Here is a 15,588-nt window from a genome sequence, read left to right as displayed (position 1 = left end):
TCATAATGTTTGCTCCATTATAAAATGGCTTTTACTGACCCCGGGTGTTCATCTGTAGCTAAAGCTCAAAGATACAGCTTGTATTTTTTTGTAACGTTTAAAAGGCACAGACAAATATAACATCAGCCTTGTCAAGTCACATTTTACTCCAAAAATCCTGTCTAAACAAGTAGAGTACAACTGTAATTTTTCAATACAATTTCAATATACATACCCATTGTCATTATGTTTGAACAAAAACTGCTTTTAATATAATTTTAATTTTCAAAGTACACCAAATACCAAGAAATACAGAAATTCCTTACATAGTATATGAAAATGACATTCCCATGACAATAAATAATTTCAGTTCTTGAAGCTAAATATTCATTGAGATTGATTTTGCAATTAGATAATGTTCTGTTATGCATTTAGTAATATTCAGTAGTCATGACATGACAAGCTACATTAGCATATTGCTGGTTGGTGGCACTACCCACGATAATTCAAGTGCACACTAAAACTGGCACCTTTGGCAAAATTATATTTTATTTAGGAATATGCACCAAAGATATCAAATTCTCACTCATTTCTACAGGCTCCATAACTGCAGCACAGTGATATAATTCAGCTCAACACCTCTGACCGCTGACTCATCCCAAACATTGTGCACTGAATCCATTTTCTGTACAAGCATCTGATATAATCACAAACCAAATACCAAGTAAAGGCTTACTAATAACAGATATCTTCAAAATAAAGTGTCGCAGACCAGGATTTTCTGTATTTGATTATAATAATAATATACAGAAAATAAGTCACATAAAAAAAGTACTTTTTTCAAGAATAAAATATACATCCTCTACATCTGAAATATGATATTCTAATGAATGCAGTGCTTGAAATGTGAAACTTAAATGTGTGGTAACACTTTCAGTGCTCTCACTGTTGACTTGATTTCTAAATTATGCACAGGTATTTCACAAAAGTGAATGTTTCATGAACAATAGACATCTATTGGAAGTTTAATGGTTTGTGTTGGAAAATGCACATAAAGTACAAGGACAAAAGTATAGTAACTAAAAGCACAGCCATGAGGTGTTAGACAGTATTGACTCAATGGCAAGTGTTGTGTCTGTCATATGCAATATATGACATGTCATATAAACTACACATCAAAAGATTTCCAATATTTATGTGGCATTCTGGCACATAATGGGCATGGACTTTGGAACGGAATACTTGCTAAAAAAATTTACTTACCCTTAGGCCATCCAAGATGTTTGTTTCTCCATCAGAAAATATTTGGAGAAATTCACCATTACTTCACTTGCTCACCAGTGGATCCTCTGCAGTGAATGGGTGCCGTCAGAATCAGAGTCCAAACAGCTGATAAAACCATCACAATAATCCACATGACTCCAGTCCATCAAATAATGTCTTGTGAAGTGAAAAGCTGGGTGTTTGTAATAAACAAATCCACCATTAATGTGTTAAAGTGCAGATTATTGTGATGTTTTATCATCTGTTTTATCTTAAACATTTGATAAAATAAACTCATCTACATCTTGGATGGATTTCAGCAAATTTTCGTCTTTGGGTGAATGATTCCTTTAAAATAGTACTGTTAAAATAGCATTCTAGTAGCCTATGCTACTTCAAACCAGTTGGCCAGTCAGCTAGAGACTGAGCCTGCATCATCGGCATCTGATGAATCGTATTCGTCTGCAGAGTCTGTTAGGGCAGGATAGGGGCGGGGCTGGTCCAGATTGACGTATGTGACCTTCAGACTGATGTAGTGCTCTCCTTCCAGGCTAGACAGAATACTCATCACAGCGGACACTAGCGTGGAGAAAGTTGGTCTCCTCTCAGGGTCGGGGTCCCAACACTGTAACATAATGGTGAATCTGCAGATACAGAGGTGATGGTTAGTCATCTCTCAGTTGTGGCCAGGCATATGAACTTCAGTTTCCACTGGTTAACCTCACCACCGGTCATGTTGCCACATCCTATTGCTACACTATTTTACTGTGTTCTACAGTTTCCAAATCTTTACAAAGAAGTGATGTGGGGGTATCATGATATGTGTTCAAAACAACAACAACAAAAAACTGTGATTTCATGATACCAAGGCATGTATATTATTTTCCACAGCAACTCGGGCTAAAAGCTAAAGGTTTGGTTAGTGATTGCTTTGAAAAAGGTTTATAAAGTTTTGCAGTGTCACTTGGGGAACACTGAACACTATGTTGTTTTTTAAATATTTCCCTCTGTCTGGAAGTGAATGATGATTAACTCTCTGGGTACAGTGCTTGAGGTGTTGGATAATTGAAGGAACATTCACAATAACCTTTCGGTTGACCTTTTCCACTGCTCTGAATACTGAGTAAGCTTTAAACCCTCTGAACTCCAATGGTGGAAAAACACTAAACTTACTGACAGCTACTTAAAACCATTGCAGTTCCAAAAGGCCATGTCCCTCTCTCTCTCTCTCTCTCTTGCGTTGTGGAACAATTTCCAAAAACAAATGAAAAATAAACCTACTTGAGAACAGAACTGGCTTCAGTAAACCAACCAAACATTCTACTTTTGTTCCACATTTTGATTAAGTGAGAAGAGTAATAGGAATATAAATATATATCGCAGAAACATGGAGAATCTTACAATGGATCTGGACAATATTGTGGCTGAGGCAGCCGTCTGCCCTTCAGGAGGTAATGTGTGATGTCATATGGGTCAACTTCAGGGTACGGACTGGCTCCTCTTGTGAGCATCTCCCACATTAGAACCCCAAAAGACCACTACATCAAAAGAAAGAATAACAATGTTAAGAAGAACATATGACAACTCCTTATTGTAATCCAGTGGTTAAAGCAACCATGTTTCTCACCACATCTGACTTGGACGTGAACTTCTGCGTCTGCAGGCTCTCAATGGCCATCCATTTGACGGGTAATTTGGCTTTCCTGTGGTCCTGGACGCTGTAGTACTCCTTCTCCAGCACATCACGGGCCATTCCAAAGTCTGCCACCTTTACCGTGTAGGATTCATCAAGCCTGGTGCATTTAAAAAAAAATACAAATACAAATACATCTTGAGATGAACATGCAAAATGACAGAAACCAGCAGTTAAGAAAGCATCTGATCGTAATGATGTGGATATGTTTGCATGAGCTCAGCAATTCAGCGCTCCAGCCAGATCAATTCATGTAACATTTATTTATAGCACTTTTCATAACAGATTGCTTTAAATCAAGCAGCTTTACAGTATTAAACATGAAATGCAAAATCTCTGTGCAATGCAAAACTCACATGCAATTGCGTGCTGCCAGATCCCGGTGTACAAACTTCTTTTGTGCCAGATATTCCATTCCTTTAGCAACTTGGAGCCCAAAGCCAATCAAATCCTTAACTGTTGGATTCTAGGGTTAGACAACAAATCTACATAAGACTTATACTTCCCAAGCACACAATGAGTTTGTGTAATTTTCGGAAACATCACTGCTGGAGCATCTGCAAAGGTCATGAGCTTGATGCTGAGCTGTGTAGGAGGTCATGTTGTGAAATCCAACAGCAAATACAAAACTATTGTGCAAGGCAAAGGTAAACGGGAAAATATGTAACATATTTGATGTGTTAAAAGTTTACGTTCTAGCAACTGACCCTCTTCTCACAGCGAATGAAGTGACGCAAGTCTCCGTGTTTCATGTAAGGTAAGACCACCAAGGGAAGTCCCTCTTCAGGAAGCAGGATACCCAGCAGCGAGAGAACATTACTGTGATGAAATTCCTTCATCAGAATGCCCTCTTTCAGAAACTGCTCCACTTCATCCACATCCGTTATTCCTAGCAGAGACAATGTGAAATTTACAATAGAGATCAGACTTCTAAAAAAACCTCAAAACGTTTAAAAACTTGTGCATAAACCACTTCTACATTTATGCATTTGGCCGATACTTTATCCAAAGTACTTATATTGCATTCAAGGTACAGTACACATGTAATCAGTTTATGCATTCCCTGGGAATTTAACCCATGACCTGTTCTTGCGAAAACCACAATCAAGCAACAGGAACTTCTGCTACAGCTAACAGCCACCCAATTTTAAAGGCAGCTCGTAGTGAGAAATATATGTTTTTTATCAGACAGGTAATCCCGATAGGGTAGTTCAGTTTTTCATGAGTGTCTATGAACTCTTTATATTGAGGAGTTTCTTACTGTTAAGAGATTTCACAGCACAATGGATTTCTCTGTTGTTGTGGTCAGTGAGGTAACCATGGTAAACTGTCCCAAAGTGTCCTACAAAAAAATAAAAAGAGAGAGAAAAAATCGTGTTAATTAATAGTGCCAATAAACTTTGTTCAAAATATGACCTTTTTTCCTTTTCTTGTTATTGGTTTTTTGAGAAATGAAGCAATATCATGAGTTTGTGGTTGGTAAGACCCTTTAAAAGAAATTAAAATACGTTTATACTGCAAAGACTTATAAATTAGTTAAAAGACATTTATGAGGTTATAAAATAATTATATATATATATATATATTTTTTAAATACTGTTATTTTGAACGTACTTTCAGAGATTTCTGAAGAAAAAGTGTCATGATTTACACACAAAAGAAATTAAGTAGCACAACCGTTTTAAACACGGTTAATAATAAGAAATGTTTCTTGAGCACCAAATCAGCTTATTAGAATGATTTCTGAAGGATCATGTGACACTGAAGACTGGTGCAATGATGATGAAAATTCAGCTTTGAATCAAGGGAATAAATGATATTTTAAAACATATTCAAATAGAAAACAGTTATTATTGTTAAATTGTTAAATCGTTAAATAACAGTTAAATTGTAACAAATATTTTAACTGTATTTTTTACTGTTTTCATAATCAAATAAATAGAGCATTGGTGAAATGAGACTTACAGTCATCTAAACTTTTGAAAGGTAGTGTACTGAATTTATTTGCAGGACACAGCCTATTTTATTTATAAACACACCTTTTCCTATGATCTGGTGGTGGTGAACCTTGAGCATGGAGGCTGGGATCAACACATCCTTCACTTCCTCCAGCAGCTCCGGGCGGAAACTGCTGATGGAGATCTTCTCTGGAGGCATGAGAGGGGTCAGCGTTGTGTCCAGGTTGCCTGTGTAGGCCAGGCCGGGGAACGCCAAGGCCCCAGAAGGTGCAGTGATGCTTGTGAGGGGCAGTTCTGTAAACACCAAAGAACATAATGGAAGTGTTTCTAAAGTATCTGTAGACTTCAACTTCAAAGTGTCAATGGAAAAATACATAAATTAAATTTTGTTACTGATGTGAAGATGTTGTCTCACCACGTCTGTATTCTCCTAAGAGAGATAAATCCACACTATTATTACGTGAACGACTATGAGAAAAGTAAGAAAGACGACTTTCTGCCAGCGAAGCTGTGGGTAAAAAGGGTGTGATAAAACTGATTGTCCTTTTTTTTTTTTTTTTATAACAGCTGTGCTTGTTAAGATATTACATTTAGGAATGACTGCAAAAGATTTGCATTAGTGAGACGTGGCAAACTTTCTCACCTTTTTTCTGTTTTCTCAGGTTTTTCAGCACAATAAAGGCCATAACTGCACCGGTGACCAGAGCTGCCAGTATGCCAAGCACAATACCCACCATATAGTGGTTACTGACCAAGATAACGGTACCAACATTATGTGTGTACCCATTAACTGTTACCTGGTACAGGAAAATACTGATGTCAGAATAAGGTTGTTTTATGCAACTAACGGCAATTTCTTTGGCTAAAGACAAGGTGGTTTATTGCATTTATAGATCTACACATACTTTCATACACTCACCTTCACAGGTAAACCCTCACTGGGAATGGTGAGATTATTAGGGATCCTGCATGTGATCTCATTATCTAAAACTTTAGCCCCACAGTCAACATCTCCAACTGTCATCGTTATTGACATGCAGGAACTCACGAGGTTCAACTTTTGGTGCTGCATCATGAGGAAAAAGATATTTTGAATCCCAGATCCCAGAAAGATCATTAAAAGTGGAAAAAGTGCAGCAATGCAATAATGGGATAGTAGTAATCATGGAAGTATCGACTTACATGCAAGGACACTTCATCAAACCCAGGGTAGAGTCTCAGTATGTGACCTTCAGTCTCAAATGGGATGGGTCTGCCATAGGGGTGGTAGGAGAAGTCTTTTTTCCACAGGCCGAGCACTCCATCCATGTCAAATGAGAGCTCGCCCTCTTCTGTCTCATCTCGATGGAAGACCGGGGTGATGCACTCCATACGGGTGGGTTTGGCTTTACCTCTACACTCCTTCAGGGAACAACAGTATAAAGCATATGTGAAAAAAGAAAAAAGTAATGTGTAATATTTTCTATCCTGCTACCTATTATTACAAATTACAGTATGTTACAATGAACTTTTATTTTAAAATACTAAGCAATATTTGATTCCTCATGGTATGCCCACTTTAAAGAAACAAGGCAATAGATCAATATGGGAATATCTCAGGAGTGAAATACAGTTCATACAGTGGAAACAGGTTTCAGGTGGCTTTCTTTGGGTTTAAAGTAGATGACAGTTCTGTAGACAGAGTCCAGATTTCGGCCTTCAATGATGATTCTTGACCCACTGTAATTCAGCATAATAAGAAGTTAGACATTCCATAATTTTTCTGAAAGGTTGTTTTCTTAACTTTCTGCATCTACCTGTCAAAGCTGCAATCGGGCAGCACGGCAAGAATCTCAGGGGTCTTCTTGTACCGGAAGACTTTAGTGGTCACCACACGGGACTTATCTATGTAGACACGGAGCACCACGTCTTTCACCTCCGTCACAGACTGAGACAGACATACGATGGAGGACAGGTTTCCTTTTACCACAGATACACTGTAGGTGGAACAACATTCACTTTAGAACATGAACACTACATATAGAATCTTTAACTGAGAAAATTAATAAACAGAGCTGGAACTTTAAATGTATAGGTTTAAAGGTGTCACTTTTGAACAGTAGTGTATCTCATAATTTCCATTAGAGGCCCCCATTTGTAGTGCCCTGTAAAATGTGAATACACACACACCTTTGGATTGGACATGTTTCTCCATCAAGCGTAACTTTCCTGTTCTTCCCAGAGTCCAGATAAGAGCCTGTGATGGTGATGAGTGTTCCTCCATTCACAGGTCCATAGTCCGGCTGGACTTCAGTGATGTTTGGGACCTTGTGTAAAAAATATGTTTGGCAAAGGTTATCTACTGTCAACAAGCTTTCTAATGACTACTGATTAAAAGTCAGGTGGAGGGTTTTAAAGAAGGAAAATGCATGTTTTGTAAGTGCAACGAATTAACTAATTACCACAAAGGTGAATCCGGGCAGCTCGGCACTTCCTTCAATGGAGTATCGGCCCTCCACTCGGCCCTCATGCACTTTAGCTGTGACGTTCACTGTTTTAAAAAGTGTCTCTGTTGCCCCAGAACGGATCTTACACAACAAGCTGAGCAGACAAAATTACCAGTTACATTCTTACTAATAGGTCTTAATGTCACTTTTGATCAGTTTAATGCATCCTTGCTGAAAAAAGTATTTGTGTGTGTGTGTGTGTGTGTGTATGTGTGTGTGTGTGTGTGTGTGTGTGTGTGTGTGTGTATATATACATATATATATAAACATTTTTAAAACTAGTATTTTATTTCAAGTTATAATTGTTTTTGTTCTTAATTTTAGTTTTAGATTTGGTATTACTGTAGTTACCTATAATTACCCTGCATGAAATCAGTAATACTTACTGTGTGCTGTTGCTTTTGTGAGGCTGGACCACGCAGGCGGATTCACCCAGCTTCACCTCATGGGTTCTGGTCGTGATGGCAGGTCGCAAGGGAGACTGAAACTCCCATCCACACAAAGTCATCTCACTCTGACCATCAGGGGGCGCTGTTTTGGGGAAAAACTACACAGAAAATTTCCATACGCATTTGCTGTATGCTTTCTCACACTGTGGGTTTACATACAAGTGCTTCAAAACAAATCAATACAAATATTCTGAATAATATATATATATATATATATATATATATATATATATATATATATATATATATATATATATACATACATACATTTAATATTTAAAATATAAATATTTATAAAATATTTCAAATAGCTACTGTCCAGAATATTAAGCATCTAAATTGTTTTTAAAGGGTTTGAAATGTACCATATTTATAATCTAGCTTTACATCTAGACTCTTGTTTTTAAATGTATAATATATTTCAAATGAGTCACTGACGGATAAACCTTGTTAATAAATAATAATCTCAGCTAAATTACACAAGAGCTCATTTGGTGTGTGTTTAATGTCTCACCTCCGTGATGCCGGGCGGACATGACTCATTTCCCCAGTGTGTCTTGCACTCCGAAACCCAGGTGCACAGACCTGAGCACCAGCCACATCCCATGAACTCTGGTGCGGTCAGGCACATGGCACATGTGAGGAAGTGCCGACAACCGGGACCCCTCTGAGGCACCTGAATCATCTGCCAGTTTTGATTTTATAACCATCATTAGCCCCAAAAAAGGAATACAGTCTTCTGGAATCTTAGCCACATCCATTTGGAATACTAGCTTACGTCATACAGCATACTAAAATGTATGTGAAATCACGGTTGGTATAACATCAGATTCATTCCTATATTTTTTTATGATACAAACCTTATCTCCAACCACAAACAGTAGATGGTCCGGCGAGAGAACTGCTGCGGTAGACGACACCTTCTGTTTCTCTACAAGGGAATAATTAGCAAAAATGACGGGGCTGGATCTTCTCAGGACAAGCTGTGGCATCAAAAAGAAAATAAGTTAATATTATAATTAATGAAACTGGCATAGCTAGTAACTGTCCTCTTTATGACCCATACTTGCAGCAGTCTCCCATCTGATGTGCCTATATGAGCCACTGTCTTGTTCTCAATGCAGGTGACCAGCAGTGAGGTGAGCAGAACGCCTTTCATCTGTCTGTTGAAGAGGTCGACTCTGTAGTATGGCTGAGACACCAGGGTGGGCTGATCTCTGCAGGTCATATTGTGCTCCATGCTCTGATCACACATACACAATAAAATAATCAGAGCTGCACTGCCATGTCAAAGACATCTTTCTTTTTGATAGATGCACTGATGTACAGTACAAAAGTTGGTTATGAAAGAACAAAATTTTATCAGCAGTTAGAGTTAAAGTAAAATAGATTATACTTTGACAAATTAAATGACATTTGTATGACAATGGATATGACATTTTGTATATTCCAGGAATCTAGGCCACCAGTTTAGATTCTGACCACAATAATTCCAAACATAACACAAAAGAACTCTATTGTTTGGGTTCTTCAGTACCGCAGTGATGTTTCTGCACTGATCTGCTGTAAACGAAGTAACCACACGTCGATCTCGCAACCAATTCCTGCATTCAAAACTGAAAATCCTATACTAACCAAACCATGGCCCTAGACAATTGTGAAGTGGCTGTGAACTTTCCATAGAAAGTGCGCTAGCTAGTCACAACTGACTTCTTAGCCTGTTTTTTGGAAATATGCAAATGCATTTCCAGTGTGAAAACACACTATATAATAAATAACAACACATAATATATAATTTAATAAGTATAACAAGTGCATTTAGGATGAGTGATGTGGTTTGTGTCTCTCATTGGAATCCCAAAAATTAAACAGTCATTTTTTCCTTTTTTTCACTCACTTGATTTCCCATAAACATTGACCTCAGTGGAAACCGCTATTATTTTAACTGCACAAACACACTCTTAGACACATACCATCTGTAAACATTTTATGACAGCAAACTTGCAATCACGTCCTGAGATTTCCAAGAAATCCTCCCACACATTACAGGGATGTTTAGACTGTAAAAGTGGCTAATTCTCATTCAAACACTTAAATTATGATCTCCTCCAGTGCAAACTTCACAGATTTTAAGACATTTAACCACAATTAAGCAGCTTCTCACTCACTAGCATAGGCAAACAGTAAATGCTAGATAATAGATTAGTTCTTTAATTAGAAATTAATTAGTATTTTACAAATATGCAGTGACCGTAAAAAGAATTTAGACATGTAAAAATGAATCAGTGTTACTGCATTAGATTGCAAAATATCAGACCAAGTGTAACATGAAGGGACATGACTTAATACAAAGATTTAAACTCGCCTTGACACATGCTGGTTGAAAATAATCGCAAATAACGAGTTCATTCTGGGAAACACACAATGTACCTCTAGACCACTTTTCCTTAGAGGTGCATAATTTTCCCATTAACTTTTTCAGTATTCAAATACCCTTCTGGATATTCACAAATCTCAAAATCAGTCTTCTAATGCTTACTGTCATGAAAGAAAACTCATCCTGTGAGTGGCTGAGATTGTTTTCTGAGAATCCTGCTGTAGTAAAGAGCAGGGGAACATTAGATTTAAGCTATTTAACAGATGTTAGACAGTCTCCCAAAACTATTGCAGGTTTGAATATGAAATTCTAACAGAGATGGTGCAGTAAACACTATTTAAAAATCACACATAGAACAACAGTACAGACTACTTAAGCTACTTGTTTTGAAAGTCATTCTAAAACTCAAAATTTGGGGTTTTAATGTTGCGCAAGAGTTCTGGCACGGATCACTGTTTTGCAAGTCTGACTCAAGTTTTAAATCATTTCCAAGTCATGAGTAATGTTTCAGGCAATCAGACTTGCACAGACAAGACATGACAAGACAAATATTTTTAACAGAGAATAAAGCAATAGAAACCTCATATACACAGACTTATATTAAGCAATTCATATATTTTTAGGGCATTTTAAGGGTTACAAGAACTTAGAACTCAACATAACCTCTTTCTTGGGTCATATTGGTTAAACTTTCCTACAGGGGCCAAACAGTGTTATTCCCAATGATTCTAATGAACTAGAATAGTTGCTCTTAATTCCTACATAAAGACAAAAAATTTTGATATTTCATGGAACTATTTCAGTCTCGGAACCTCAGTGCTAATGGATACAGTAGGATATTTAAAAGGTTTCTTTAATCAGACCATACGGTTTACGATTTATGAGTGTAGTGCCTTTAGTGCCACGGTTATTCTCTATAGAAGTTGAAGTAATAATAAACACAAGGACGAGTAGCCACTCAAACCACTTTACAATAAAAGAACAAAAAACCGCCCACTAGAAAACTTCAGTCTCAACATAAAATAATCTTGCAAATAAACCTGAAAATGCACCAACCTCATGTGGGCAGCTCTCACAGGGTTGAAAATGGCAAAGGCCTCTGGAAAGCTGCTCTGGTCCTGACTTGCAACAGTCCTCTACTCCATCATCTATTGCCGTGTTTACCGTATCCATCGGAAATGCACAAAGTGCTGAATCATATTCAGGAATGCCCAAGTCATCAGTTACAGCAAATACGCCATATAAGATATCATCCTCTTCTTCAGCACCCAGCTCATCGGCAAGCTCCCGCCCGGCTTTGCCAAAGTGGGCCGCTTGAACCACGTTGTAGACCACATCTTTGAAAGGTTCACTGCCATTGCTTCTCCTTCGCCTTTTGGGTTCAAAGCGGCATTCTAGAACAATTTCACGGTAGCGTCGCATTTCCCACTCATGGCGTGGCAGACGGCCTAGTCTCGTCTGAAAGGGCGAAGAGTCCAAGTCAGTTTTCTCTCGTTGGACAGACACGAAGTAGACAAAGTCCTGCGTGTAGAAGCTGTAGATGTACTCAATGCTGTAAGTCTGCTGTAGAGCAGGCAACACTGTCAACCCTCGGACATCAGTGTAAAAACCGTCCTCGGTCGCAACAGGTCGGCGTACGGAAATGGACATGCGAGCGTATTTTTGCGTCACGCTGTTGTTCACCGTTGCTGCGACAAAGAAGTACACCGTTTGGCCCTCTTCCACCATGGAGACTTTCGTTCCCAAAGGACTAGCGATGCAATCCGGGCAGAACTGTGGAGAGTTTAACTTCTTCCGGAATAAACACTTTGAAGGTCCAGGAGGCTTTCCATTTTCATTTAGTTGATGGAAATAGCAAACTCCATACTGCGAGCTTCCACATGTGTACAAGTACATCAAGAACGTGTCTAGGAGCAACACCTCATTGTCTGTGTCCTCGTGGAAGGGATCTTTTGTGATCTCACACAAATCGCATATTTCACACTCCGGACTGCCCACGGGTCCCGTACGGAGTTCCCAAAGTTTACCTAGAGTGATGTTCACCGCCTCAATGACATTCTGAGAGGCTACATAGACCTCTTGGAAAAGGGAGTTGGTAACTATGTTCTGGATGGGGTTGCGGGTCTGAAAGTGTGGCATGGGATACGGCACCGAGAAGTCCACGGTAATGGGAGCCGTTGGGGGACAAGTGTCTAATGCAGAAGACATTAGAGCCTGTATCCAGACACAAGTCACCAGATGAGTGGCCCAATGGACCATGTCCACTCCAGGGTGAAAAAAAAATGGCTGTAGTGTGTTACGGTTACCTCCAGCTGGCATCTGTCAATGAAGACATCCTAAGAACAGGAAGGCCTGAGAGCAGAACAATCACAAAAGAAGCTTCCTTTAAAAATAGTTAATAAATAGACACAAAAATTTGAATACTGTCATCATTAAGTCACTCCCATATCTTACAAAAAAACACACCATCCCAACTTTTATTGATAAGTGCCCATACTATGATAAAATAAAGGTTTCAAAATGATGCGACGCAATGATTACATAAAGAATGTTTTAACAATTTAGGAAGAAAATGTTTTGATTTGTCATACACATTTCAAGTCTGTAAACACTAAAAGAGGTTTTGCTTACTCATGTCTCGGAAAGAGAGGAAGTCATAAAAAGGTAAAAATAGATATTTTGCAAAACTCTGTAACAGCTATTTTCAAGTGTTCAAGCTAAATATGAAGACAAATAAATAAAGGCCTTTCTGTTGGCCAATGTTGAATGTCATATTTGTTGGTTCTCATCTGAATTAATTATTAACAGAGCTCATCACCATGTTCTACACCAAGGGCCTCTCAAATTGTCATTCTTGTCACAACTTAGACGTGCTTTCTTGTACAAAAGTTGCAAACTGACTGTTGTGCTTTACATTCAAAGCTTTTTTTTGACTAACAAATGAGCTAATTACTTTTCAAAATCATGCCACAGCATTTGAACCTCTGCATTGAATGCATTCTGCAGACTACATGTATAAGAATGTGTTCATCCTTAGGGAAACAGTGGAAAGTAGTTTGCGTTTCTTTAATACAGATCACCTGACTAGGCAAATGCTTTGCTGTGTTATATTGTTTTTAAATATGCAGTAACTTTATTTGTGTTTATACTGACAAAACATAAATCTCACAGAATCCATGAAAATAATAATTGATAGCCTTTATGCACTGTAAGTCGCTTTGGATAAAAGCGTCTGCTAAATGCATAAATTTAATTTAATTTAGTGGATGATTTATTTGTAACGTAGGAGGATATTATTTTTAGGCGAATGGTTTATTATCAAATGAGGGTGCTTAGTGTTTTTGAAAAGAGTATTCAGCTTTTGTCTGACATGAGACATGGACTTTTAATAATAAATCAATAAAACGTACGCTATTTTGAATGCACCGTATCTTTGGAATTAACAGAGATGTTGCCATTTATGAATCCTGTTTATTATATTTAATAGCTTAATTATTTTGATTTAAAAAAAAATATAGGCAATTATATTTAATTAAGGCAATAAATTATGTTTTTACCTTTCCAAGAAAATAAAAATCTTGTATAGATCTAATTTCAAATTTTAGGATAAATAGGCAATAATAACGCACTTACCTGTTAGTGACGGTAAACCGGAAAAAGTACAGCTCTCAGTATAGATCAATAATTGCATTTCCAATTCTGAACATGCGGAAATATAGTAGCGAAAAAAAAAAACTTTGAAAGACGAAAAGAACTTTCAGTATATATTAACACAATAGATTCAGTTTAGCTTTTAGTTCAGTTTAATTTAGTTTAGTTCAGTTAAAGCGATGTCTTCGTGTTTTAGACGACTGCTCGTTTCGTTTGAAGCACTGACTGGAGTTGACAGGCCCTGCCCACCCGCATACTGCTCATAAATACCTACGCCATGCGGACGTCCTTCGGCATCCTACCAGCTGATTAATATTCATGAGACAAGACTTCAAATAGTAGGATTCAATATTCATTTGATGAATAGATTAAACAGAGCGCACATTGTCCAAATCGTGTAATGTGTCAGTCAGTAGAGCTTAAAATGCCTGCATCACACAGATATGCAAAGATTTACAAACAGTGATTTATTAAAAACAAAATGACAGATTTTCAAAGCAACCTCTAATTTCTAACTTTACTAACACTATTGTAATTTACAAAAGCTTTGTTTACAATACTAAACTTGGGCATTAATCCTAAATATAGAGTTAAATTTAAATTTTGAAGTTGTTGGTATGAACAATTTGTCACATTGTTAAGAATAAAAAGCAGTTTGACAAGGATTAGATAACAGGAAAGTGTCCACCACACAATCTGAATTCTATGGCAGCATATCTGCAGAATTACAGAACAGCCTGAGAAAACATATGGTATAATGTAGTTGAATGTTTGTGGTTGTATTTAAATGCATCTAAATTCCTATTCAATATAAACAGTACATTAGACAAATGAAAACACATTTACACATATTACTAGCAAAACTTTTTGAAAAAAAAAAAAAAAATGGTGCTATTGGTAGTTTATCCAATTACTACTCAATAGTTATATTGTATTATATTATATTATATATTATGAAGCTTGAGTGGGCTTCAACACTCAACTTTCTCTCTAAATGCATTACCTCATAAGAACAATAAAACATTATTATTTACTATTGATACTGAGAATGACAGCTCATTATTTTAAGAGCAAGTGGTGAAAATAAATTCAACATTGTGAACTAACAGTGACCTGTGATTACAGATTCAAAATATGTGATTTTACTTCCTTGCTTCAACTATTTCATCTTTATTTTATACATGTGAATCTATGAATAATAAGTTTTTTTATTCAAATCATTCAGGAAATATATTTTTAAAGGATTTCAATAATAATTTTCATGCTGAGTTTTTCTACAGGCTATGCCCTGAAATCGCAGGGACGCAGGGAAGGACAGAAAATCATCCTTCCTAGTAAGTCAGTGATGTGGAATTGAGAACTGGATAATTTTGACTGCTATTTATACATAGTTTCAGTGAAAAGATCTCACTGAATCTATTTACCTGAATCGGTTTATATATGTTTATGGTGCTTTGCCTGTGTGCTTTTTCCATTCAAATCAATCAGGAAGGTTTTTTTTATTATTATTTGCATGTAGCAATCAACCAGAACAAAATGAGAAACTCTGCAAGGATCGATTACTGTTTCCAATGACAAAACCCGTCTGCTGTGAAAGATGATGAATATCTTTCAGCATATTTATGTAAGTGGATATTTTGTAAAAAAAAAATCTCTATTTGAAGACAGACTATATAGAATATAATAGAATTCTAAAAGAATTCTAAAAGAATAGTCTTATTGAACCCAAGCG

General features: G+C 37.1%; 1 protein-coding gene across 4 annotated transcripts; it reads right to left on the bottom strand.

The window, feature by feature from the left end:
* Positions 1–1,433: 1,433 nt before the first annotated feature.
* Positions 1,434–14,096, bottom strand: LOC113055345 (macrophage-stimulating protein receptor-like). Of its 4 annotated transcripts, none has more exons than XM_026221589.1 (21): positions 13,839–14,096; positions 11,262–12,557; positions 8,895–9,071; positions 8,689–8,811; positions 8,343–8,513; positions 7,766–7,926; positions 7,335–7,473; positions 7,063–7,199; positions 6,690–6,869; positions 6,513–6,612; positions 6,076–6,294; positions 5,813–5,959; positions 5,537–5,690; positions 5,309–5,401; positions 4,975–5,187; positions 4,197–4,277; positions 3,643–3,824; positions 3,292–3,401; positions 2,870–3,035; positions 2,644–2,780; positions 1,434–1,886 (listed from the first exon to the last, which is right to left on the bottom strand). In XM_026221589.1, exons 2-21 carry the CDS (start codon positions 12,522–12,524, stop codon positions 1,655–1,657), a joined length of 4,185 nt encoding a protein of 1,394 aa, XP_026077374.1. In that variant the 5' UTR covers positions 12,525–12,557; positions 13,839–14,096; the 3' UTR covers positions 1,434–1,654. The 4 variants fall into 4 exon arrangements, with proteins under 4 accessions (XP_026077374.1, XP_026077375.1, XP_026077376.1 ...); XM_026221590.1 differs by having other exon boundaries at positions 5,309–5,323; XM_026221591.1 differs by lacking the exon at positions 5,309–5,401.
* Positions 14,097–15,588: the final 1,492 nt, after the last annotated feature.

Source organism: Carassius auratus, chromosome 36 (genome assembly GCF_003368295.1).
Source record: "Carassius auratus strain Wakin chromosome 36, ASM336829v1, whole genome shotgun sequence".
Classification (NCBI taxonomy): Eukaryota; Metazoa; Chordata; class Actinopteri; order Cypriniformes; family Cyprinidae; genus Carassius; species Carassius auratus.
This window is presented reverse-complemented; position numbering and strand designations above follow the sequence as displayed.

Bases quoted from the DNA above. Each gene is read 5' to 3' on its own strand.
- LOC113055345 (XM_026221589.1), bottom strand. From the start codon at position 12,524: ATGCCAGCTGGAGGTAACCGTAACACACTACAGCCATTTTTTTTTCAC. The intron at 9,072-11,261 runs GTTGGTGCATTT...ATGTGTGATCAG, and splicing joins GTGAGAGCTGCCCACATGAG to AGCATGGAGCACAATATGAC. The intron at 5,188-5,308 runs GTGAGACAACAT...TGGTGTTTACAG, and splicing joins CTTAGGAGAATACAGACGTG to AACTGCCCCTCACAAGCATC.